This window comes from Gambusia affinis, linkage group LG01 (genome assembly GCF_019740435.1).
Source record: "Gambusia affinis linkage group LG01, SWU_Gaff_1.0, whole genome shotgun sequence".
NCBI lineage: Eukaryota > Metazoa > Chordata > Actinopteri > Cyprinodontiformes > Poeciliidae > Gambusia > Gambusia affinis.
Genome location: NC_057868.1, coordinates 30,980,104 through 30,993,004, shown reverse-complemented (window position 1 = coordinate 30,993,004; position 12,901 = coordinate 30,980,104). Strand labels below are relative to the sequence as shown.

Genomic DNA, 12,901 nt, shown 5'->3' with positions numbered 1-12,901 from the left:
AACAAGTTAAAATATCCATTCATTAAAACTGGTGGAAAATTTGCTCTGTACATAGAAAATTAAGGCAACAATTCATTCAGGCTCACCAAAAATGGACAATAGACAAGATAAATGTTGGTTGGTCCAGTGAATTTATACTGCAGCTTCAACATTTAGATGGTTAGATAAGAATTTGGACCAAACAACATGAACGCATGGATCCATTCTGACCTGTATCACTGGGACAGGCTACTGGTGGTGTAATGGTGTGGGAGATATTTTACCTTATGCCCCCTGGAAGCAACTTAGTCTAATTCAAAACTCAGCCTATCTGGCCACTTATTTGTGGTTCAGTATCCAGCAGATTTTACTGTGGAGCGTAACGACCAAATAACTACTGGAAAATCCAACTGTTCCTGGATTTTTTTCATAGAGCACATTTAAAATATTCTATAGACAATGCTTCTCGGGAAGCCAAAATACCATGATGCAATTGCATGATGCAATGATACTTCACATGTTGTTGGTCAGCATTTGAAAAACAGCCAATCCAAGAGCACCTCTTATTTTCTTTGGTGGTGATTGGCTACATCCCCAAGAACTGAAATAAAGCTTAATAAGTCTAAGTATTTGAGTTTTTCTCTGTGTTTATTTTAGGTTTCTGTGTCTTTTAAGTCTCCGTGTTGTCCTGTCTTCCCCTTGATTGTTCCCAGGTGTGTCTAGTGCCCTGATTACCCTCTGAGTATTTAATGTCACCTGTGTTTCTGTGTCTTTGTTGGGTCCTTGTCGATTCTGTCTCGTCCTGTTGTGTCTAGTTTGTGAGCCTAGCCTTTCCACTCACCCTGTGCTGCCTGGTATTTTGGATTATTTGTGCATTTTTCTTCATTAAAAATACTGGGTCCACTGCGTCTGCCTTACCACTTCACACTGCTGCTCATGATAATAAGACTGTTCATATTGGTGTCTGCGGTAGTGCTACACATTTCCAATGTGTGTATTAAAGCATATTACGATAGAAAATGTAATATGCTATAAGTGTTTTAAAGGAGGCCTCAAGTATTCATAGATTTTAGATTTTTGTGAGTGGCAATTTCCCTCTCTCCATCAATACTGTAGATCTGAATACTTTTATGGCCACAAACTTCAGCGATTCCATAGAGGCCAAATCGCAACCCACCAACGATTTGTAAGGTGCAACTTCATAAATAGGCCGGTTAGGGTGTATTGTTGTTTTTGTTTCATGTATTTTTTATTATTTTCAAAAAGAGACTTTAACTGCTGTAAATAACAGGTGCAAATCCTTACAGGTAATCCAGAATTAGCAGACCTTGGGGGCAGTTTGTACAAAGAACAGCACATTAAAGGAATCAAAACAAAACTGGGATTTTAGGCGCTTTCTTTCAAAAGTAAATCACTGCAGGCGAAAGTTAATAGGAGACGAAGAAAGGAGTCCATGCAACTGTCTGTGCACAAGATAATGTGATGTCAGTCCTTCACACACAAAAAACCCTAGTTTAGCCTTAACCAGAAACTTTTGAACAACTGCCTTTTCTTATGCAAGCCTTTTGTATCAATACTATGAAAGCTGAAAGCTTTTGTCAGGGAGACAAGCCTCTGCTATTATCCCTTCACGCCCTTTTCCCTTCTTACTAGGTAGATTATCACTGTCACTGACACACAGTAAGGCTTATCTACTGTAAGTTAAAGTTGAATTCTCTGCTCAGTTTCACAAAAATGTTTTTTTTTTGTGAAAAAAAAAAAAATTCCTAAAAAATCCTGCACAGGTGAAAACTTTACAAGCTGCATTCATCGATCCAGGGTGATTACAAGATTAGGTTTTCCATCCACACCTTCGGGCCCCAGCTCCTCACTCCACTTCCAGTTCCCTGTGAGAGTGGAATCCGTAACGACTGTGGGCCTTAGCATCGTTAACATTTCCCTGACACGTCGGCCTGCCTCTCTTGGAGACCGCCCCGCATTTTCTCCGCTGTGCTGGAGTTGTTGTAGCAACTAGTGGCCCAGGAGTGAATGAAGCAGATGTACAAGTCATCTATCACCTGACAGCTTCCACTCCCCCGCCTGAGCAAGTCATCACCGTGACACGTCTGCCCCACCGGCCTCATCAATTACGGTGGTACCCTACCATTAGAGGACAAACACTCTTCTGCTTGGACACATTCAACTGCTTCCCAGTCTGCAGGATGGGCCCTCAATTAAGCTTGAATAACTTTCCCCCTCTGAAAGAACGTCTCTCTTTTGGCCCGGCACTGAACACATTGTGCTTGCCTCCTAAAAGCTGATTTAACACCATGGTGACCACATAACACCGGATAACATTTATCTTTATCTTTTAATAAATGGTGGTGCAAACCAGAACACAGAAACTATTAGCCAAGTAAATTTTGGGTTTATGTTTCATTTTAATTTAACGCAATGTTAATTAACTTTTTTATTGACAACTAATTTTATTTTATTTTATGAGGAAAATCTCTGCAGTTCCTCTCCTAAAATCACTCATGAAATAAGTAAAGTTACTTGTTGTGATTTATGATAACTATGAATGTGAGTCACATTGGCGCTCATGCTTATGAAAAAAGGAAAACTAAACAACTCTTAAAATGTTTTTCTATCTGCAATGTTATCTTAGACATTTAGAGATTTAGACTTACCGGTAGTTCTAATTTGACCATATTATAGATTTCTCTTTAAGAACTATTGCAACAAAATTACATTTATTTTTATTTTCTGGAAGACTCTCTTAACAATAAACCATTCGTTATGAAATTTAAAAAAGGGATACAAGTGACTTGTTTTATTGCAGAAGACTTTTCTAATATATTAAGTGCAGTCCATTTTAATGGCTGAGAGAACCAAACATTTTCTGGTTTTCTCATTTTAGCTTGTTAAATTATTAATAAATGTGTTGCTGCAGAATTTCTTATACTTAAATATCTTGTGAGCACAACCAGTGCGAGAGAGACCAGTCTGACTTACGCAGCTTAACAGTTGAGCAGAACTTCAAAAATTCTTTCAAAAGAAAATGGTTACAAAATCGGCATGTCATTGATTTTTAGGGTTCTATTAGAGATTAGCAATATCAGTAAATATAATGGGATTAGCATTAATAAGTATTGTATTCCATGGAGAATAAGAATACCCTTCCAAAAGCTGTGAGATTACCCAAAAATTTTGAACACTTCCTAATCTAATAGTCATCAAACAGAACTGGATCATTTAAAAGGATAAAACAGATAAACTTTGTTGTAATGCTTTTAGTTTTTCTGTTATCTGTTGATGTCTTAAACTGAGTGAAATTACAGATCCAGATCCATCAAGCATCTTTTTGTTTCCTCTGGTTTTGTTTTAAAACACCTCACTAGCTGCATTTCCATTGTAAATGTGCACAAATATTTGTCAATATTCTGCTAATTACAATTGCTATGTTCTACACTAAAGCGTGTTGTAGTCAGTGTGGTCTTGTTGTAGCAGAGACATTTACTGTGTTCACTAGTTCAAAAGTATCTAACTTTTAGTTTCCAACAATACTGACCACCAATCAATGATCAGGACAAATCAAGTGTAATGTCGTCAGATTCCAGTTATGCTAGTCATTTGGGTAATTCCAGTGTATTTCTCAGTGTTGTGTGAAGAGTCAATAATGAAAATATGATCTTGTTAACGTAGTTCTGTTCCTGTATTCCATCAGTAGTAGTTGTGAAATGCAGTAAACAAAGGTTTGAACACAAACAGATATAGACAGCCTCTATCTCGTACAATATACAACAAGCGATGGCCGTGACAGCCAACTGACATATATCAGCTTTTTTCACATGAGCTTTATAGACAGATCTCATTGTCCACATCTGACAACGAGTAGGAACAATAAGATATAAATAAAACATTCATATAAAAATAGTCCTTTACAAATATATACTCTATTAACTATCATTTACCGTGGAAAATGTGCCCTTGTTTTTAATCAGCAAATAAGTCCAGTAGAACCAGGTCAAAGTCAAGACAATAAGTACAGTATACAGACTTTTACCTCAACAAGTGGAATTTTCTAGACTAGCAGCAACAGAAGAAGGAAAACTCTCAAAAGGTAGGTAGGTCAATGTGAGCAACCTACAGTCATTCCTGAAGGAACAACACTATGCTACAATATGACTCGAATCCAGTGTGTTAACTGTAGACATGTTTGATTGCTTCAACAAACTAAAAAAACTGTTGATATTTAGTTATTTTTTTATGCATACAGGACAAATTCAGTAGTTTTTTTATAGAATAAATTAATATTAATAAGTCTCATTCTCTAAATACAGCATGTTAAATATTTCAAATGGCTATCTCTCTAATTTTGTCTGTGCACAGGGGGGTACGGACTACAGCAGTGTGTCCTGCTCAGCACCACATCCACCTCAATTCATCCGCATCTTGTCCGAACAAGGAAATTTCAGTACCAGTCCATTCAGCTTAAAGTCTCAGATGTTTCGTTTCATTGACTGAAACTGTGATCCATTTTCCAGGTTACAGTTGGTCCATTTCCAGTGTGTTATCAGATAGTTGTTGCGCTGTGTCCCGACAAAAAGTCCAAGAAGAAGGGTGAAGAACTTCTTGTGCAAAACAACCGTGGTACCCCATCTTCAGCTGGCTGCATATGCAGCACTGCAGTGCTGTAGTAGTTGTTGCTAAAAAGAAAAGACCGCAAACGCAGACTTTAAACAGAAAGTAGACTGTGAAAACTTACAGAAATACACTCGCATCTCCACGCACACACACACACACACACACACACACCCTCCAATAAATATTCTCATTTGCATGTGTACACCTCTGTCCTTTCGCTGCAGGTGTTGCATTTAACGTAGCAGCACCACAGGAACTTGCAGTTGCACTGCCAGACCCGGGAGTACTGGTGTGTATTGTATCCCCTTCCGCAGCACATCAGGTCACAGCCGCTGATGTGCTGCATCATTGTCTTGTTGCACACCCTCCCCTGTGTCCCCAGGCTTCCCGTCACCGGGTCCGCCTCGCAGTAATTCGGCGACTTGTCTATGTACACCAGGTCCGTGTCCAGTGGCTTCCTGTAGGAATAAGGCTTCTTGATTTTCAGGAATTTTGGACGCTTGTTGCGGCTTGCTTTGACTGGTTCCACGTGCACAGCGTGGGCATATTTCTCCTTGAGAATGTAGCCAAGCTCGCGGAACTTGGGAAGTGTAGTCCAGCAGGTTTTGGTTGTGCAGGAGCCTGAGACACCGTGGCACTTACATTCCAGCCGCATATTCTTCTCCAGAATCTAGACGCAGAAAGAAAACAAGGTGAAACTCTGAGAACTGGTGAGAACATGGATTTTAACAAGTTCTGGTATATCCCAATGCAATGCACAGGACATCATTTGGGACTTAATTATGTCCTAAATCATTAAGTTTGATTTAGGACAACAAACCTAATGTCCTAAAGACAAGATTGCAACTACTGAAACTGACTCAATGTGACTTAAAATGTACAACGGCAGCTTAACTACAGCCCCACCACAATGGAGCATGATACCAAATACACAGAAGCCAAAATAATGTATCGGATTTCATACCCTGTGTATGTAGTTACCACACACAACCCACAAAAGTCAAGAGTGACTGTACAAGGCGCCGAGTGACTAGGATTACTGCTAAATCCTGAGCTGATGACAATGAGAAGTGCCACTGCAGTTTTCTTTAGCAGCAAGGTCAATCACAACTTCCAATTTTTTCTTAAAATGTTGCATATTTAGTACATAATTCTGTTTCCCAAAGACCTGTGCAGGAAACCTATGCCTGTATTCTTGGCAAACAAAGCTGTCGTAGTAAATGCTAAACACAAAAGTGTTAAGAACATTTTCCTTGGTGTACCCCTTCGTGAAAACTTTGGCTGCAACTCCTTTAACCATCAGTTGTCCTGAAGCTAACACTTGTGACAGCTATTATCTACCCGTCTTCCACTCTAGAGCTGAGAACGCTTCTCCTGCTCGGTGTCACCGCTTTTGATTAGCATAAATAAAGGAGTTGGTGGGTGGGTAGGGCGTCAAAACAGAGGGTCTTTTTACTAGCAGAACGGAAGGAGAAAAAGAAAAGCAGCTCGAGGACTGAATCCACAAGTACAATCTTTTCCTTGGGAGACAATTTAGCTTTCCAGATAAGCCAATTTGAATTCAACGTGCAAAAACATACATGATCTACTTTATACAAGTAGGCGTGAGGAGACTTTTCAGCCACTGCTTTGGACGTGTTGGTTGTGTGAAGTAGGTCTTTTTGGCAGAGGCGGCAAGGGAAAGGATATCTGTTAACTTTGGTCAATGCTGCCTCTAGCCCTGACTTTGGCACATTATTCCACTCAGTGTCTAGCTTTCAGACCCACTGGAGTCTCTTTGTCACTCTGCAGTGTTCTGCAACCATGCATGCAAGAAAAACACGAATGAAAACAATCAGGCAAGTTCTCCTCCTTGGTATTTTATCATATTAGTCTTGTTCCTCGTTAAGTTTTTATGGTGTAATCTCCAGCGTTTTGTTGCTTTTGATACTTTCAGGTGTGAATAACGGTTGATTATATCTCTTTTGAGCTAAACATGACTGGTTTGTAGTACAGAATGAAATTTTTGTTAAAAGTCACACTCTAGATCAGGATACAGGAATCTTGTAAACTGACTTGTTATAAAGATAGAGATTATCTATTTGAAAGTAACTGCAATCCTTCAAACAAATACAGATCCATCACCAATGACAATCAAGCCAAAAAGTAAACACCCCCAAGGTGCGTGTGGAGACACATTTTTACCTGATGTGGGTTTGTGAGATTAGCAAAACTGTTGGTTGCAGATTGTCATAACTGTAACTGAAGACTGTCTTAGTGGTGTACAACATGGGGGGAGAGTCAGAGTTAATGCCTTTTCGTACAGTGTCAGTCTGTTTTCAGTGCATGGATCTTAGCTGTAATCAAACCCTGCCACTTAGACAGTTCTTCCTCTAAAAGCAGCTCTTTATTCCACTTCTTGTTTAAGCTTGGTTCCCTCTACATAGGTCTTTGGCAAGCCAAGTAATGGTAGAGACAGTTAGCACTTCCTGAGATCAGTCTCAAACTACTTATCAATGGTTTTAGCACCACAACTTCAAAATACAAATGTTTTAAACGCATATTTCCTCTGTCAATATTGACAGTGAAATTCCAATCAAAAATGCCCCAATACTTACACTGCACTGGCAGGTAATGATGAAGACCTCCACATCAAATATTAATTGAATAGAAGATCATGACCATGGCTAAAGAGGTGCTATACTAAAAACTTCCTATTGTAAAACACTGTTCACCATTTTCTTTTAATATTTAACTTCTGTTACTTACATTTGAGGTTTAAGGAAAACAGAGTTGTGCCATTCATTCTAAAAATCACTGGACAGCTATTTCACACATGCAGGTCATAAATAAAGTTTTAAAAAATCAAAAGAAAAACAAAATAATTTTAGTTTATGTTTATCTTTGCCTTTCTGTAAAAAAATATCTTAAGTTTCCACATGATGCTTTTTGGGACCAAATCCAGAATAAACGTGGTCAAATGTTCAATACTGAACATATAATAGTGGTTCCAACCATGCTTTGCCTTTTAACATGCAAAGCATGAGAAAGTCCTGTATTAAAGCTCATGTTCTCCTGACATCTGGACACTATTTTATAAAAATCAATTTTTTTTCCTTCCAGAATCTCAGGAACTAACTACATTTATTTTTTTTTTTTAACTGACATCTTTTATCTATTCTTAAAAGAAATATATGCCTATGTGGCTGAATCAATCAAAAACGCTGTAGTAAATGCTAAGCCAGTAGGGGGCAATATCATCATTAACACTAACAATATAAAAATTTCCTATAATATTCTGAGCATGGCTAAAGAAGTGTCGGGATATAGTGTCCCTGAAACCAGTGTAGCAAATTTTCATTGGCACCACATTCCCTTTGCTGGTCATTAGGTTCTTCTGGTAACATTTGGTGTTTGACATAAACAGAATCGGGACATTGTTGTGGGAGTTTCTCGCATAAAAAGCAACAGTGCAGATGTAGAAGTTAAGCTTCTAAGTCATTGTTTTGAAATCCAGCCTATGACTGGACACAACACAACAGTTGTTTTTTTTTAAAACTAAACCTTTAGAAAATATTCTGAAATATGTTTTTTCCCACAAATAATGGTGCAAATGGAGTGGAAAATCTTGTTTCCAAAATATCCATGTTAAGCTGGAAAGGTCTTATTATAGATAGGTGTGTTAGTGTATATTTTCTCTTTGAACTTGGATAGAGTACATCTTCTTGTGCCTTACCTTGCGTCCCACCTCATTATTATGGAGGTTCATTAGCGTCCTTGCATTCTGCTTGACTTCCCTTGCATCTATGAAAACTTTGGAGAAGCCTAATCCGTAGCGGATGTCTGCCGAGCAGCCTCCCCACTTCCATCCTTGGTCTTTGCTGTAGAAACCCTGCTTTTCCTTGTCACAGCTGCAGTCACTCAGGTTGCCCTGCGTACAGGCGGCTGTGATGGCATGGGCCACCCCTGCAGCAATGATTGCGTAGGTGAATGCTGCCTCTTTGCTGCCTAGGGGAGCAGAAAAGAAGGTGATCAATAACACAGTCTGTGAAATATTGAAGTGATTGGTGTATCTCCTTGAGCTAAAGTGAATACAATAAATAGGTAAAGAGGGAGGTCAATTATTAACCAATTGTATGCTTACATCACAGCCTTGCTGACATATCACTCAAGAGCTGCAGTGTTTTGAAACCTAACCTGGAAACTGTCCTGCCCATGAACCAAAATATTAGCTAGAGGTATAGTCAACAAAGCTGCATGAATAAAAGGGTTGTAGACAAGGAAGGGCTATTGATCTTCTTGGAAGCTGTTACATTGTGTGTACACTCCCAAGATAGGGATGTCAGAATCTTCACCCTGCTGTTATCTGTCCCCAATTCCAGCTAACAAATCATTTACGCATACGGAAATATTGGCAAAATAAGTAAAGGTTTGACAGAAAGTCTGGTAGAAGTATAGACAGGGTTGGCAGAAAGATTTTCAATATCTCAGTAATGAGCCAAAAGAAAAGTAATTATGGTCTCAAAGAATCATAAAATCCCTTCTCATAATCAAAGCCATCTAAAAACACCCTGTGATGGAGTAAAAGTGTTTATTGTTAAACACAATAAGCAAGAAGAGTGTTTTACTTTTAAATTTCCAATCCGCGATTTATCAAAATGCAAACAGGAAACTGCTGATTACGACATCCATCATATCTATGTGTAAATAAACTCCTCTTGTCACTGTTTGCTCTAAACAAACATCATACTTTCTTTGTGCTTCCTCCTGCCACACCGTTCACTATGTAAAGCTGCCATGTTTTTGATAAACATCTTGGATGTGTGCCCTTGCCATTGAAAGAAAGGAGAAAAAACTAATATTGAGGCATTAATTATGTGGACGTTTTTATAGACTCGATGGGCGAGGAGCCAAAAAAGAAGGTGTGTCAGTGCAGACTGCACCGTTGTTAATTCTTTCCCCTTCAGTCGTGAGTGCACAAGTTCACCGCAAAAGATGGAATGAGTGAGAGATGGAAGATCTAAGATCCAAGGCCTGTACAGGTTTGAGGAGGACGTACTTTACCATATCTATGATGAACTTCTGAACTAAGACAGCTTAGTGTAGGCCCAATTAACCCCTTCACTATTTCCTACTCCGTATTTATCCCCATTTTGTCTCTTCCCACATCCATTTTGTAACTGTATGCAAACCAATGGTGTTTTTGGTTACCACTGTGAGTAATAATTTTCATCAAAAAGCTCAAATCTCAAGTATAATTTCATCCATCTTAGCAATTTTCTGTTCCTGCTTATCTGTGCAGAAGCCTAAAACACTTCTAAGTTACCTCTTGTTGGTAGCTACGATGTGTGAAGTCATATAACTGCATTTTTTTATTTTTTTTTTTTACAGTGAACTATGATTAGAATGTACAAAATCATCTGAAATCATTGGTTAAAGGTACGTAGGCACAGCCTTGGCACCTAGGTCCGTCTGTACTTTTATACTCGGTATAAAGGTCCAACAGAAGATGCCACCATTTAAAAAAATCTAAGTACAAAAAGAGCAATAGCTATTTTTATTGTAACTAAAAGGTTTTTTTAATTTAGGCCAAAAGGTAAATCGAATGTAAGGTTTTCCACCATTATGCCACTTTGCTGATCTCTCCTTTTGCTTCAGGAGCAACTGCAAACAGCTCAGCTCCCCTTAGTCTGGGCATCAACAATACCATCTATTTAAAACCATTCACTATCTATGCTAATCTGACCAGTGAAACCAATCTATTTGGTATGGCTGTCCATACCATGGACTACAAGGAAAATAAAAACTCCAGATTGGCTAAAAAAAACCCCCTCCATTCATAAAGCAGATTGTCAAACAGCACTGTTTCATTTCAAAAGAATACAGAGATAATCCTCTTTTTGCAACAGCAGAAGGCAACAATGCCTCAAACAGCTGGTCCAAGCTACCAGCTATTGTATTTAGGATATTTTTTATTTAAATATATTCGTCTACAGAAGGAGGTAGAAGATAGAAGGAGGAAATTTTCTAAAATATATTTCAGTACTTTCTAAAACAGTTTTACAAAACCACCTGAGGTAACTAAACTGCTTCCTCTTCCTGGCGTTATTTCAATTGCTATTTCCCTGAAAAGTTTTCCTTAAAAGTGACAAAACTCCAGCTGTAATTTCCTCATCCCCTTTGAGTTTGTCCATCTTAGCAGCAGGAATACTGACTTGAACTAATTTCTATCTCTTATTTAGCACTTGCTCTGCTCTGAGTTGTTACTCGGTGTAATTTATACCCGTGGTAAGCTCTACATCCTTACAGTGAGAGCCACGGCACCCATCACCAGACAGGATAAAGACCAGGGAAAATGTGCCTCTAGAGACTTTGTCTGGATGAAAAGAGAGGTTGCCAACATTCAGAAGAGCTTTGTTCCAACACTGGCTTCAAAATACCTTTTATACATGTTCAGAAAGTCCCTCCTTGGAGAAAAATAAAGGGCAAATAGGCCTGGTGTAAACAACACTGACTCCTAAGGGATGCTTACAGGTGCAATAGCGGTTTGTGTTATTCATAAGAAGAAAAGTTTGAAGAGCAAATTATCAACTGGAGAAACACCATGTAAGGTATATGGAAACATTGATCATTTTATGAGTCCAAATTCACTTCTGTCTTTTTTCAAATATTGCTCACTTTTATAGTGGAAGGTATAACAGAGCTAAGGGTTAAGAATGGGATTAATCATAGCTCACAGGCATCAAGTGTACACATTTTTAATATTTAATAACAAACGTCAACAGACAGCAACATACCCACTTTCAACTCTTTTCCGAAGACAGTCCTCTCTCCAAGAGCAGAGCAGTTCCAGCGCCCGTTTTTGAACTGAAATTGACACTCGTTGATGCCCATTTGTGCTCCCTCTCCGATGACGATAATGGCATCGGGGCGACTCTGGCAGATAATCCGTTGTCTGGGAGCCAAACCGGGGATCTTGTTACAGATTATACTCGCACCAAGGGCCACCACCGACGAAAATCCACTGCGAATAATAATAAAAAAAAACGGATAGAACTGAGAGCCTGCTCGAATCATGTATTATTACAAAAATTATGAATATACCCAAATCATTAAACAGGTCAATCATATTAAAAGTTCTTGTTTAGGTATTTTAGGAAACTAAAATACTTAAATACCTATATAGCCTAGTTCCAGGAGGTGTTTTTTTATTTTTTTTTTGCATAATTTACAGGTAGGCTTTTGTAAAGTAAAAGCGCCCGCTTCTAGAATAATGGTATTCATTAAGTCAGCTACCTGTTTTGGGGGAAATAAAGACCTATGTGTTATGGAGAAATTAACCCCTTGAGAGCTGCTATTATTTCTGTTGAAGTCTTTATCTTTATGGGAGATCGTTCTTATTTGCTGATCAGAAATTGAATAAACGCTCCTTACCCAATTTTGAGGTAAACAATCCCTAAACAAAGCAAAACTCTTAAAATCCAGCGTCGTGTTCTCCGGCTCATTGCGGCCCAGCTTTCAGTTTCATGCACGGATCTGCAGAGCTGATTTTAATAACGCGCCTCGCTCCTGTTCTCCGCTCGACCACAGCTCAGGTAACTCCAGGGGGAAGTCCAAAACCACGAAAAGCATCAAAAACAGAAGAAGCCCGAAGGACTTTTTACAAACCAAGCGGGACAGCATCCAAACTCCCCTGGCGAGGCCCCCTCTGGATTGGCCCGCTTGTCATTGCGAGGGTGTCACAGGTAACCCTTGGGGGTGAGCAAGTGCGATTATCTCTTTCTCACAGTTCCTCTGCTACCCGCAGGTCTTGCTATATATCTGCCTCATCTATCTGGGGCGTGTTCACAGGAGACAAGGGGCCCTTGCTGAAGAATCCCGCCAGGGGTGACTCTCAACACACACACGCACATGCACACGCACACGCACAGTCTCTTCTACTCTCCCTACGTTTTGTAATTTCGCACACTCCTCTACTAAGAAATCACCTTGACTGATTGGAACTGCAATTAATTTGGCTTATTATGAGTCAGCGTGTCATGCGCATGTGTTTGTTTCACCGCAGCTAACAAAATGTTTCCACACCTGCCAAGAATCACAAAGCAAAAGCCAGGAATAATCACGGCTTTAATTACTGTGTTAGGATCTTCGAGCACCAACTCAAATAGAATAATAACCTTCTCTGTTTACTCTTCTGGTAAGCTGATATTTTGAATCAGCATTTGTGAAATTAATCATTTTATAACGAAGGGATTTGACTTTTATTTTATTCGTGTTTATAAACAAAAACACCACTATTTTTCCTCTTTTAAACGTC

General features: G+C 39.1%; 1 protein-coding gene across 1 annotated transcript; it reads right to left on the bottom strand.

Annotated features, from left to right (window-relative positions):
* Positions 1-3,658: 3,658 nt before the first annotated feature.
* Positions 3,659-12,515, bottom strand: LOC122829202 (protein Wnt-7a). Its single transcript, XM_044113574.1, has 4 exons — positions 12,019-12,515; positions 11,382-11,608; positions 8,321-8,592; positions 3,659-5,275 (listed from the first exon to the last, which is right to left on the bottom strand). The coding sequence occupies exons 1-4, from the start codon at positions 12,087-12,089 to the stop codon at positions 4,793-4,795; spliced, it is 1,053 nt and encodes a 350-aa protein (XP_043969509.1). The 5' UTR covers positions 12,090-12,515; the 3' UTR covers positions 3,659-4,792.
* Positions 12,516-12,901: the final 386 nt, after the last annotated feature.

Excerpts from the sequence above, each read along its gene's own strand:
- LOC122829202 (XM_044113574.1), bottom strand. The coding sequence starts at position 12,089 with ATGAGCCGGAGAACACGACGCTGGATTTTAAGAGTTTTGCTTTGTTTA. Across the intron at positions 8,593-11,381 it reads CGGAAAAGAGTTGAAAGTGG|GCAGCAAAGAGGCAGCATTC; the intron begins GTATGTTGCTGT and ends CTGCTCCCCTAG. Across the intron at positions 5,276-8,320 it reads ATAATGAGGTGGGACGCAAG|ATTCTGGAGAAGAATATGCG; the intron begins GTAAGGCACAAG and ends TTCTGCGTCTAG.